The sequence below is a fragment of the Myotis nattereri genome (genome assembly GCF_964212035.1).
Source record: "Myotis nattereri genome assembly, chromosome: 21".
Lineage (NCBI taxonomy): Eukaryota > Metazoa > Chordata > Mammalia > Chiroptera > Vespertilionidae > Myotis > Myotis nattereri.
Genome location: NC_138097.1, coordinates 944266 through 956694, shown reverse-complemented (window position 1 = coordinate 956694; position 12429 = coordinate 944266). Strand labels below are relative to the sequence as shown.

The window sequence follows — 12429 nt, the reverse complement described above, 5'->3', positions numbered from 1 at the left end:
AGAGAGCGGCCGATAGATTGTGCTCCGTGATATGTCCTCAGGCTCCTGTCTCGGGCTCCCATCTCGGTCGCCGCGGGGAAAACCCCAGACCCGGACGGGTGCCCCGAAGGCCTCCCGAAAGGCAGCCCCCACCCCCAGGTTCGAGGGCAGCGTCCCTGCCTGGCCAACAGCACGAGTGTCCCGTCTCCCCCGACGGCGGGCCCCCGAGCCGGACGCAGCGGCTGAGCGTAATCAGGGGGTTTCGGGGGGCTGGACGCTGGGCCCCTGAGGCTCGAACATCCGAGATGTTTTCCTGGCATCTTTTTCGGGAGCTTTAGTGATGATGGGGCAGCCGGTTCCTGTCCAGCACTGGCTTGCGCCTGCAATACGACGTCGGGGGGCGAACGCTGCGAGGGGTGCTCTCTGCCCGGTATGGCCAAGCCCGCTCCGTCGCCGGTGGGAACAGAGGCCACGATCCCGCAAAACCGCAGCGGCTGCCAGTACCCGACAGAGAAGACGACGAACCCAAAGTGGGTACTGAGGCCGACATAGAGAGATCGACGGCTACGTGGCTACGGAGCGGTTACCGTCGGCACGCGGGCCCGTGTTCAGAACCCCGGACCGGGGGCTGGGGGCGCTGAGAATAGCCCAGCGTCTCCATCGACAAACGCTTGCAAAGGCCCTGGACACGGTGCGCAGAGGCCTCGGCTGACGGCCAGAACGTCAAGGTTTCGAGGTCGCGTCATCGTCTCTACCCTTCAAGGCACAAGGACAGGCCTGAACCCCTCACTCCCGAGCAAGAGCGTAAATCGGGGAGCGGAGCCCCACAGCCCAGCAGGAACGGGGGACCCTGGGGTGGGGGATCGAGGGGTCACAATCTCCACACGTGGGCCTCCCACTGTCCGCGAGCAGCCCTCCCCCCGTGAGGCAGGCACAGGAAGGTGTCGGCCTGCATGGCCTGGCCTGTCCCCTGGCCTGGGAGCAGAGAGTAGGGCGCCTCCTGCGTGCCATGCCCCATGGGGCCATCGGCTCCTTCCCACCGTGGGCACGAGGGCGAGGCCGGAGGTTCTCGGGAAAGATCCGCTGTGAACTCCATGGTGGCCCCGGGAGGGCGGGAGGGAGTGTCGTAGCCCTTGATGAAAGTCAGCCGAGAAGGGGCGTGCCCTGTGGACACTCCCTGTGGCCTCCCTGCAGCCCTCTAGGGCACGGGGGACAGCAGAGCACCCCTCCCTCCTCACTCTGGGGGGTTGCCTCTGAAACACCATGGAATTGGAAAGAATCGAATCCATGTTCCCGCCTTTTTTTTTTTTTTGCTTATCATTCCATTTGTATCGCTGGCTGTTCATTCCATTCGTTCGGTAGGAAACCCCATTGCAGTCTAAAACACGCATCCGAGCCCCGGTTGGTGTGCTCAGTGGATAGAGTGCCGGCCTGTAGACCCAAGGGTCCCGGGTTCGATTCCGGTCAAAGGCATGGATCTTGGTTGCAGGCTCCTCCCCGGCCCGGGCCCTGGTCGGGGTGCGTGCAGGAGGCAACCCATCGATGTGTCTCTCTCACATCGATGTTTCTCTCTGCCTCTTCCCCTCCCTTCCACTCTCCCTACAAATCAATAGGAAAATATCCTCGGGGGAGAGGATAAACGAAAAATTTTTAAAAAGCGCATCCGACGTCAGGCCTTCCGGGATCCCAGGCAGGGGACGTCCGTGGGGGATGCGAGCCTCCTGAGGACCCTCGGCGGCCCCTGGGGGGGAGGGTCCGGGTCCGGTCTCCCTCTCAGCCTCCCGCCGCCTCGCGCCACGCGGTTTCAGCCTGCGGAGGGGGGCGTGGGGGGCCCGGCGCGCGCGGGTCCCGCTCAGGACTTCATCGTGCACAGGGGCACCACGATGACCAGGATGACGGTGCAGGCGGCGGCCGCCACCAGCGCCGCGAGCTTGCAGGCCCGGGCCCGGCGGAACTCGGCTTCCTTGCGCTTCAGGAGGGAGTCGTAGCCGGGCGTGTAAATGTCCTCCATCCAGTACTCCAGGTGGTTGGGGTTCAGGGACTCCTGCGTCTGAAAGGGAAGAGGAGGCGTCAGAGACACGGCGAGTCCCCGGGCCCAGGTCAACGCCATCCTGACAGCCGGCCTCCCGCGCTCCTGGCCCCACACTGCCCCCAGCCCCTGCCCATGCGGCCCCCACGGGCCAGGCACCTGCCCCTGCCTGACTATAATGTCACTGTGTTGTGTTTTAATGTTTTTATTGATCTCAGAGAGGAAGGGAGAGGGAGAGAGAAACATCCATGATGAGAGAGAATCATGGACCGGCTGCCTCCTGCACGCCCCACACTGGGGCTGGAGCCCGCAACCCGGGCCTGTGCCCTGACCGGGAATCGAACCCTGACCTCCTGGTTCACAGGTTGATGCTCAACCGCTGAGCCACGCCGGCCGGGCAATGCCATCATGTTTTGACCCACACGACCTCTGGGTCGTCTGTGTATAAGCGAGCAAAACAGGGCCAAGGAACATGAGACTGAAATTCAAGGGCACACGACCCAGAACAGGCTGGCTCCACCGCAGGGCAAGCAGGGGGGGTCCCTGAGAAGGGAGAAGTTTCAAGCAAGGCTATCGGCCCGGCCGGCGTGGCTCAGGGGTTGAGCGTCGACCTATGAACCAGGAGGTCAAGGTTCGATTCCCGGTCAAGGGCACAGGCCCGGGTTGTGGGCTCGATCCCCAGCGTGGGGCGTGCAGGAGGCGGCCGATCCATGATTCTCTTTCATCATGGATGTTTCTCTCTCTCTCTCCCTCTCCCTGCCTCTCTGACATCAATAAAAATATTCTATAAAGAAGAAGAAGAAAGTGGACACTTGAAAATGGACGGCTCTCGGCCTTTGCGACTGCGGGTCCCCGAGGCCTGGGCTCCCTGAGCTGCCCTGAGCTCCGCTGGTTAGAACGCGTGTCTTCATACTTGTGCTGAGGCCTGGGCTTTGTCACGGACACTCAGAGGGACAGATGGACCCAGGACGGCCAGGTTTTGCTGGAACGAAGTGGCTGGCGCGCCCTCAGAGCAGGTTCGGGGGGAAAGGCTGGAGGCTCAGCCCCCCACCCCTGCCGGGCACCTGGGAGCCAGGCTCCGGCCCCCGGAGGATGGAGCAGGCGGCCACCTGCTTCCCGGCCTCCCCAGCCGGCCCCGCAGGGGAACGGTGCGTGAACCCCAGATCCGACATGCACTCTCCCCATCCAACCCCGCCAGAAGGCACCCGGCTCCCTTTGGTCATTACGCACGCTTTATGTGCCTGGAGCCAGCCTGGGAATAAAATATTTTAAATTAGGTTTCCCGCTAGCTGCTCGCTCTAATGGCGCCGAGGCCTCCGGGGGTCCCAGGCGAGCGTGCTCGGTCCTCATCGGGCCTCCCCAGCACCAGAGAGGGAACGGGGCCTGCACCTGCCCCGGCGCCCGCAGGTGGGCCCCGGGGACACCCCGAAGGCGGTCCAGATGCTGACGGGGCCCTGAGATGGGGCCCGCGTCCCTGAGCCGTGCTGCTCACGCCCTCCAGAGCCTGTGAAGCTGTTTCTGCATATTTTGTGCGACCGGCTGCACACATTTTTTTTAAAAAATATATTTTTATTGATTTCAGAGAGAAAGGGAGAAGGAGAGAGAGAAACAACAACGATGAGAGAGAATCATCGAGTGGCTGCCTCCTGCAGGTCCCTCACTGGGGATTGAGCGCACAACCCGGGCATGTGCCCTTGACTGGAATCGAACCCGGGACCCTTCAGTCTGCAGGCTGACGCTCCATCCACTGAGCCACACCAGCCAGGGCGCAGCTGCACACTTTTAAGTCATGTCACCTAAAGCTCTCTAATCCGAAGATCTATGTTGTTGTTTTTTATCAATTTTTAAAAATATATTCTTATTGATTTCAGAGAGGAAGGGAGAGGGAGAGAGAGAGAGAGAAACATCCATGATGAGAGAGAACCATGGATCGGCTGCCTCCTGCACGCCCCACCCTGGGGATCGAGCTCGCCATCCGGGCCTGTGCCCTGACCGGGAATTGAACCCTGGTTCATGGGTTGACGCTCAATCACTGAGCCACGCCGGCCGGGCCTGAGCCCCTGAGGTGACCAGCGGGGACATAGGCAGACGGTGCAGCTGCCACCAAAATGAGTGAGCACAGCCCGCCCTGCCTGTGGGCAGACAGACAGCACGCCCTCCAGGCACACCCGCCCTCGCAGGCCCTGGTGGCCGCCGTCCATAGCTTGGCTCCCACCACATGCTACCCCGCGTGCTACATAGGGAGGGAGAAGCCAGCTTGTGTCACATGAGATTGTTTGGCTCCGGTCTCCTGAGCAGATATGAGCACGTGCGCTTGGTGCGGAGCCGGAGCCGTAAATGTATGCTTACAAGTCAGAAGGTCAAAGCCGGCAGATCAGCGAGGCATCCTCAGGGATACATGTTTGCAAACAAGTAAAACAGCAGCTACATGTGTGTAAACAGGTAACCAACAGCAGCTACATGTGTGCAAACAGGTAACCAACAGCAGCTACATGTGTGCAAACAGGTAACCAACAGCAGCTACACGTGTGCAAACAGGTAACCAACAGCAGCTACATGTGTGCAAACAGGTAACCAACAGCAGCTACATGTGTGCAAACAGGTAACCAACAGCAGCTACATGTTTGCAAACAGGTAACCAACAGCAGCTACATGTGTGCAAACAGGTAACCAACAGCAGCTACATGTGTGCAAACAGGTAACCAACAGCAGCTACACGTGTGCAAACAGGTAACCAACAGCAGCTACATGTGTGCAAACAGGTAACCAACAGCAGCTACATGTGTGCAAACAGGTAACCAACAGCAGCTACATGTGTGCAAACAGGTAACCAACAGCAGCTACATGTGTGCAAACAGGTAACCAACAGCAGCTACATGTGTGCAAACAGTTAACCAACAGCAGCTACGTGTTTGCAGATAAGTAACCAAACAGCAGCTACAGCCCTGGCTGGTGTTGCTCAGTGGGTAGAGTGTCGGCCTGCGGACTGAAAGGTCCCAGGTTCGATTCCCGGTCAGGGCACATGTCAGGGTTTTGGGCTCGATCCCCAGTAGGGGACATGCAGGAGGCAGCCGGTCAATGATTCTCTCATCATGGATGTTTCTCTCTCTCTCTCTCCCTCACCCTTCCTCTCTGCCATCAATAAAAATATATTTTTTTAAAAAACAGCAGCTACATGTTTGCTAACAAGTAACAAAACAGGAGCCCGCTTGTTAACCTCTCTGCTCAGAGTTCCGGGGCGGGGCCAGGGAGCTGGAGGCCCCGGGCACAGGCAGGTCTGGGCCACGGTGGTCCCTTCCTGCATCTGGAGGGCGTGGCACCCCCTCTCCCTCCCCCTCCGGCCCCCCCCTCTCCGCACCCCCCGGCTCTCCCCCCTCCCCCATGCTCACCTGCAGGTCCAGGGCTGCCAGCTTGCCCTTGTCGCCCACGCTCCGCGCGTACTCCTCGCCGGCCCAGGAGGGCTGGCCCCGCCGCACCTCGGCCAGCTCGGTCAGCCGCATGTCCGTGTACAGCGGGTTGCTCTTCAGGTGGGCCTTGAGCGAGGCGGGGTAGGGGTGCGGGCTGAACACCTGCTCCACCAGGAGGTCTCTGGGCTGCTTGGGCCGGCGGTGCTGCGGGGGGACGTCGTACTGCCTGTCCGCCTGCAGGGGGCAGAGCGCGGGCGGGTCTCAGGGTGGCCGGGCAGCCACCCTCGGCCCCGGGCCTCCCATGGGCATCAGATGGCAAAAGGCAGGGATCCCCAAACAAACAGAGAACGGTCCGACCAGGAGCGAGCATTTCTGTGCCAGGGAGACACGGCTTTACCCAAGCCTCACGGCACCCCTGCTCTCTCCCCAACCCCCTCCCCGTGGTCAGGGAAGGAAACGGAGCCCAGAGAGGCTCAGTGACTGGCCCAGGGCGCACAGCAGCCCAGAGGTGAAGCTGGTCTAAACCTCCTCGCCTGGCTTCAGGGAACCGTTGCTGAACCGTTACTGCCCGCTCCCTCTCTCTCCTGCCAACTGGTCCCTGGTACCAGGGGTAAAAGACATGGCCTTTCCCGCCAGGAGCTTGCGGACACCATGTCGCTGCTCCCGGGGGAAGGAGCCGGGCCAGAGGGCGCACGTGGGGGCCTCCAGTGACTTCAGAGACATCTGCGTGGCCTTGGAGATCCAGACAGCAGAGTGGACAGCGGTGGGGGTGGGTGGGAAGGCGCCCAGCACAGCGGGCACCCCTGACGCTCTCGGTCCCTGAGTTGCGTGGGCACCAGGGACTCTGTTCTCTGTCTGTGAAGCCTGCTACCACCAGGCCTTCGGATACTTCCTCATTCTAACTCCAGGCTCTCAGATCCCTATAGAAGGCCTCCTCCTCCAGGGAGCCCTCCTTGATGCACCGACACTGGGTCAGTGCCCAGCATGTCACCCCATGGGACGTGGACAGAGACCCGCGGCCGGCACTGTCCCCGGGGAACTGTACCCCCAGGTTTGCCCATCTGTCTCCTCCGCTGGCCTGGGAGCCCCCGGAGGGCAGGGCTCGCTGTCTGTCGGCCTCCTAACCCCTGACTCCAGGGAAATTGCTACACGGAGCAGCTGTGTGTGCAGGACTGTGGCTGACACCTGGGCTGGGACCAGCGCAGCGCCCCATCCCCGCACCCCCTTCACCCCCAACAGGACCACGAGCGCTGGAACAGACGAGGGCTAATGCTGAGATGCTGACACTGATGGGGAGACAGCGGGGACCTGTCTCAGCCCCAATGAGGAGGCGAGGCTGCCTCCCGGGTCCGAACTCATCAGCGGAGTGTCCTCTAAGAGGCTGGGGATTGTGTTCATTCTGCTCCTTCCCGCGACCCCGCCATCACTGGCCCTCACTGAGCTGCCACTGCCTGCCTGCTGCACTGAGCTGGGGGCGGGGCCTCACCAAGGTGAGGGCGTGGCCTCACTGAGCTGGGGGCGGGGCCTCACTGACCCGGGGCGGGACCCACACTGAGCTAAGGCGTGGCCTCACTGAGCTGGGGGCGGGGCCTCACCAAGGTGAGGGCGTGGCCTCACTGAGCTGGGGGCGGGGCCTCACTGACCCGGGGGCGGGGCCCACACTGAGCTGGGGCGTGGCCTCACCCAGTTGGGGCGGGGCTGCACAAGGCTGGGAGCTCGGCCTGCACCAAGATGGGGCAGGGCCTCGCTAAGTCAGGGGCGGGGACTCACCAAGCCAGGGGCAGGGACTCACTAAGCTGGGGGCGGGGCCTCGCCAAACTGGGGGCGGGGCTCACACTGAGCCAGGAGCGGGTGGGGCTGTACAAGGCTGGGGCGGGGCCTACACCAAGATGGGGCGGGGCCTTGCCAAGTCAGGGGCGGGGCTCAACGGTTTAGGGGCGGGGCCTCACTAAGCTGGGGGCGTGGCCCACACCAAGCTGAGGGCGGGCCGATGCCAGCAGCCTCCGCCACCGCCATCACATCACAGTCCTCCGAGGGCCTTGCTCAGGGCCTAAGGCGCATTATCTCAGTTCGTTCATCCTCCCAACAGCACCTGCTGAATCCATCGTCCCCACTCTGGACGCGAAGCTCAGATCAGAGAGGGTGAGACACGGACCCAGGGTCACACAGCCCGTCAGTGGGACGGCTGGGGTTTGAACCTGACTTTTTTTTTCTTTTTTAATATGCTTTTATTGCCCTGACCGGTGTGGCTCAGTGGGTAGAGCGTCAGCCTGTGGACTGAAGGGTCCCAGGTTCGGTTCTGGTCAATGGCATGTACCTTGGTTGTGGGCACATCCCCAGTAGGGGGTGTGCAGGAAGCAGCTGATCGATGTTTCTGACTCTCTATCCCTCTCCCTTCCTCTCTGTAAAAAAAAAAATCAATAAAAATATGTTTAAATATATATATATATATATATATATATATATATATATATACTTTTATTGATTTTAGAGAGGAAAGAAGGGAGAGAGAGAGAGAAAACCATCAATGATAGAGAGCATCATGGACCGGCTGCCTCCTGCACGCCCCACACTGGGGATCGAGCCCACAACCCGGGCCTGTGCCCAGGTCCTGGAATCGAACCGTGACCTCCTGGTTCCTAGGTCCACGCTCCATCCCTGAGCCGCGCCAGCTGGGCTGAACCTGACTTCTAAGGAGGGAAGCCTACCAGCTGAGCACACCTGCCTCACTGCTCCTGCCCCCGGGGAGCCTGCGTTCTGACCGGGAAGCCAGTGTACACACACCACAGGCTTCTACACACAAGTGTAAATCTACCATCTGAGCAAAGACGACTGAGGGCGGGGCCGGGGGGGGGGCCGAGACCAGCAGTCACCCCCTTGGGAAGGTCTCAGACGCTGAAGCCAGCGTTCAGAGGCCCCAAGGGGAACGCGGGACCTGGGTCCCAGTAGGGGGCGTGCAGGAGGCTAATCCATGATTCTCTCTCATCATGGATGTTTCTCTCTCTCTCTCTCTCTCTCTCCCTTCCTGTCTGAAATCCATAAAAATATATTTTTATTTACTTATTTATTTATTTTGTTAATCCTCACCCAAGGATATTTTTCCATTGATTTTTAGAGAGAGCAGAAGAGAGAGGGAGAGGCAGAGAGAAACATCGATGTGAGAGAGACACACCGATGGGCTGCCTCTTGCATGCGCCCCGACCAGGGCCCGGGCCGGGGAGGAGCCTGCAGCCGAGGTCCGTGCCCTTGACCGGAATCAAACCCGGGACCCTTTGGTCTGCAGGCCGACGCTCTATCCACTGAGCCACACTGGCCAGGGCTAAAAATATATATGTATTTTAAAAAAAGGAACGCCATGCATGCACTGAAGTCCAGGAAAGGGACACTGTTACGTCACTTCCTTCGTGTTCCTTGCCCGCGTCCTGCTGCTTGACATCCTCGGGGACTGTGCCTGCCCCGCCGTGTCCCCCTCCCCCACCCCCCCCACCCCGCCGCCCTATTCTGTGAGGATCTGGGCTCCCACACCTGGGGGTCACTGCACCAGCTCCTCCCAGCTGACCCCGGCCGCCTGCCTGTGCTCTGCTCTCTGCCCTGACGTGGGAAGCCCACCCCATGGGGTGGGGGGTAGAGCTGGCCTGGACCCCGGGACACGCACGGAGCCGCGCCCCGGCCACGCGAGCCGGAGTCTCAATTACCTCTTTGGGTTTCCGACGCCAGTCCTTGCTCCCCCCGGGGCCTCGGTCTCTGACCTCCGCCTCCTCCTCGTCCAGGCCCAGGCGGTTGGCGTAGGTGATGGTGCGCCAGTCCCTGGGCGAGTTGGAGATGCTGGCGATTTTGGACTCCGTGGCGCTGTTCTCCTCCGTCAGCGACCGGGAGGACGGCCTGGCGAACAGGCTCTTCTTCAAGGCCTTGACACGGAGGCTTTCGCTGTTGCTGCCACCGCTGGCATCTGAGCAGCACCAGTCGGCGCCCCCGCCGCTGCTGCCGCCGCCGCCGTCCGCTTTGGGTCCACGGGAGCCGCTGCGGGCCCGGAACACCCGTGGGGAGGCGCTCTCGTCCGACGCGGCCCCGCTGGTCAGGGAGTTCAGGTCCACCTGCACCCTGGCCGTCTCGGGCGGCTCCATCTTCTGACCCAGCTTATTCAGTTTGCCCAGCACCTGGCAGATCTCCTCGCGGACCCCCGACAGCGACTCCAGCTTGCGCTCGATCTCGCCGACCCTGAGCACCAGCCTGCAGACGCTGGTCTTCAGCTCCTCTTCGGAGCGGTGGCCCGCTTCGGGCCGCTTGCCCTTTTCTCCTTGGCCGCCGGGGAGCTCGCTGCTGCCAGCCAGCTTGACGGCGGCTGCTACGATGTGGCCGCTGCCGCCGCCGCGCTCCGGGGAGCTGTCGCCGTCCGACTTGGGCAGCTGGGACAGGGACCCCGTGCTGTTGTAGCAGGAGGAGGGGATCACCCCTGTGGAGCCGCTGGCGCTCATGTCGTCCAGGAAGCGGAAGATGTCGCTGATGTCGTCGCTGACGACCTCCGAGTCGTCGTCCGACTGCCGCGCGGCGGGCCTGTCCCCGTACCTGCCCGGCAGATCCCGGCGGGTCTTGGGCTCCGGCACCGGCTGCTCCGTCTGGGTGCCCACGCTGCTGGTGTCGGAGCTGAGCTGCCCCCCGGTGCAGCCGATGCTCTTGTCCTTGAACTTCTTCTTCACCGGCTCGCGCTCCTCCACGTCCACGGGGGACGAGAGCTCCTGAGCGTGGAGCCCGTTGGCCGTGGCCGCGTAGCCCGCAGGGAGCATGGGCTGCTGCTCCGTCGTCGGCGCGAGGTAAGCCGGGCGCTGGTCCAGGGCCGGGAAGCCGGGCGCCGGGCTGCCGGGGTTGGGGTAACGCAGCTTCTCGCGGGACGGGTTCCCGTGGAAAAAGGACCGTTCAAAGTCGGGGATCTCTTCCGTGTTCAGGCTCCAGCTCTTGGCCGGCCAGGGCGTCTGCTTGCCGGGCCTCCCCCCCGGGCAGCGCCTGGCCTCCGGGGTCCCCGTCACGGGAGTGGGCCCAAAATACGTGGACGCCTGCAGGTCGTCGAGGCTCTCGTGCTTGGCACGCCTCTTGTCGGGGACCGGGGAGTACACGGCGTTCAGGTACCGGCCGTTGTAGGGCATTTCGAAGCTGTGATTGAAGAAGGGGCCCTTGGGGGGCTCCTTCCGGCTCTGGGGGTCCCCGTGCTCCCCCTCGGCCTGGTTCGCGGGGCCGACCAACCCGGGGGACACGGGCAGCAGGTTGTGAAAATCCTCCTTGAAGATACTCCTTTTCTGGACGCAGGACTGGACCCCAAAGGGCCCGTCGTCGTCGACGTTGGCGACGAAGGTCCCCTTGACGTCGGGGGGCCCGGGCAGCGAGTCCTGATCGGAGACGGGCTCGCTGTCCAGGGTCATGGGGAAGTAGGTCCTCTGCATCTCACAGGGCTGGGGGCTGGCCGCCGCGTACGGGGCCAGGGCCTGCAGCCGGTCCAGCGAGGCGGCCTGGGCTTTGGCCTCCTGCCCGACGCCCAGCAGGAAGTCGGGCTCGGAAACGGGTACAAACTGGGGGCAGTCGGCGCAGTCCACGTCCCGGCACGGGGCCGGCTGCCTGGCGGGGAAGGCCCGGCCGAACGGGCCCTCGGCCAGCCCGCAGCCCAGCGGCTCGCAGGCCTCCTCCAGGTCGTCGGGCCGGCAGGAGTCAGGGGCCGCCTCCTTCGGGCGCGCCTCGGGCCGGCCGCCGGCGGCGGGCAGCTTCTCCCTGGCCGCGCCCCCCGTCATCTGGATGAGGTTGAAGATGGTGACGATGTCGGCCGCCACCATGATCTTCTTGGACTGCTGGTTGTTCCCCGGGCACTTCATCTTGTCCTTGAACAAGGTGGCGGGGAAGCCGGGGTCCAGGCAGGCCGTGCAGAAGAGCAGGCTGCGCAGCCGGGCGAGCTGCGGCAGGTCGAAGCGGGCGCACAGCGACCTGCACAGGTCCTGGTAGGAGACGTGGCTGCGCTTGCTGTCCAGCTCCTCCAGGATCTTCACCAGGAACAGGGAGGCGTCCGGACCGGCCTCCATGGCTCCGGACGGACGCCCGGAGGCTCGCCGACGGCACGGAACCTTCCGGCCAGCTCTACGGCGACAGCATCGGAAAAGAGAGGGCGGAAAAGAGAGTTATCAACACCAGTGGAGTTTCAAGTCAAGCTTGTTGTCAAACACATAAAGAAATGCCAGGGCCCGGCCGGTGTGGCTCAGTGGTCGAGCATAGACCTAGGAACCAGGAGGTCAGGGTTCGATTTCCGGTCAGGGCACAGGCCCGGGGTGCGGGCTCGATCCCCAGTGGGGGGCATGCAGGAGGCAGCCGATCCACGATTCTCTCTCAGCACCGATGTTTCTTTCTCTCTCTCTCTCCCTCTCCCTTCCTCCCTGAAATCAACAAAAATGTGTTTTATAAAAGTGCTGCCAATATGTCTCTTCGGGGCGGTTCGTAATAGAAAAAGACAGCGATAATAACCCGGGCATCCAATCGGTTACGTAACGGTGTCGTCCGTGGAGACGGTGGGATACCAGGCAGCATTCATAAGTCACAGGGCTGCAGGAAGAGGGGGCTGGGCAGGTTTGATCGTTACGGGCCTCTTCTGAAGTGACAAAGCACGCTGCCAAAGACATGTTGTCATACGTCAAATTCTCTCTGTCTCTGTGTGTGAACTCTCTCCTGAAATGCTAACAGTCATTTTCCCTGCGTGCGTTCTTCTTCCTTTCAGGTCTGTGTCACTTAAAAGTTCTGATTTTGTGATTTTCTAAGCAAAAACATCAAGAGGCCAGCGTGGCTCGGTGGTTGAGCGTTGACCTAGGAACCAGGAGGTCAGGGTTCGATTCCCGGTCAGGGCACGTGCCCGGGGTGCAGGAGGCAGCCGACCCATGATTCTCTCTCATCAGTGATGATTCTCTCTCTCTCTCTCCCCTTCCCCTCCTTTCTGAAATAGTCTATATAATAAAAGCCTAACATGCTAAGTGTCTGGTTGACCAG

General features: G+C 62.0%; 1 protein-coding gene across 1 annotated transcript; it reads right to left on the bottom strand.

Moving 5' to 3' along the window:
- Positions 1-1291: 1291 nt before the first annotated feature.
- On the bottom strand, positions 1292-11477 carry MINAR1 (membrane integral NOTCH2 associated receptor 1; the record flags this gene model as incomplete). Its single annotated transcript, XM_081114916.1, has 3 exons — positions 1292-2029; positions 5398-5649; positions 9111-11477. 3 exons carry the CDS (start codon positions 11475-11477, stop codon positions 1832-1834), a joined length of 2817 nt encoding a protein of 938 aa, XP_080971042.1. The 3' UTR covers positions 1292-1831.
- Between the last annotated feature and the right edge of the window lie 952 nt (positions 11478-12429).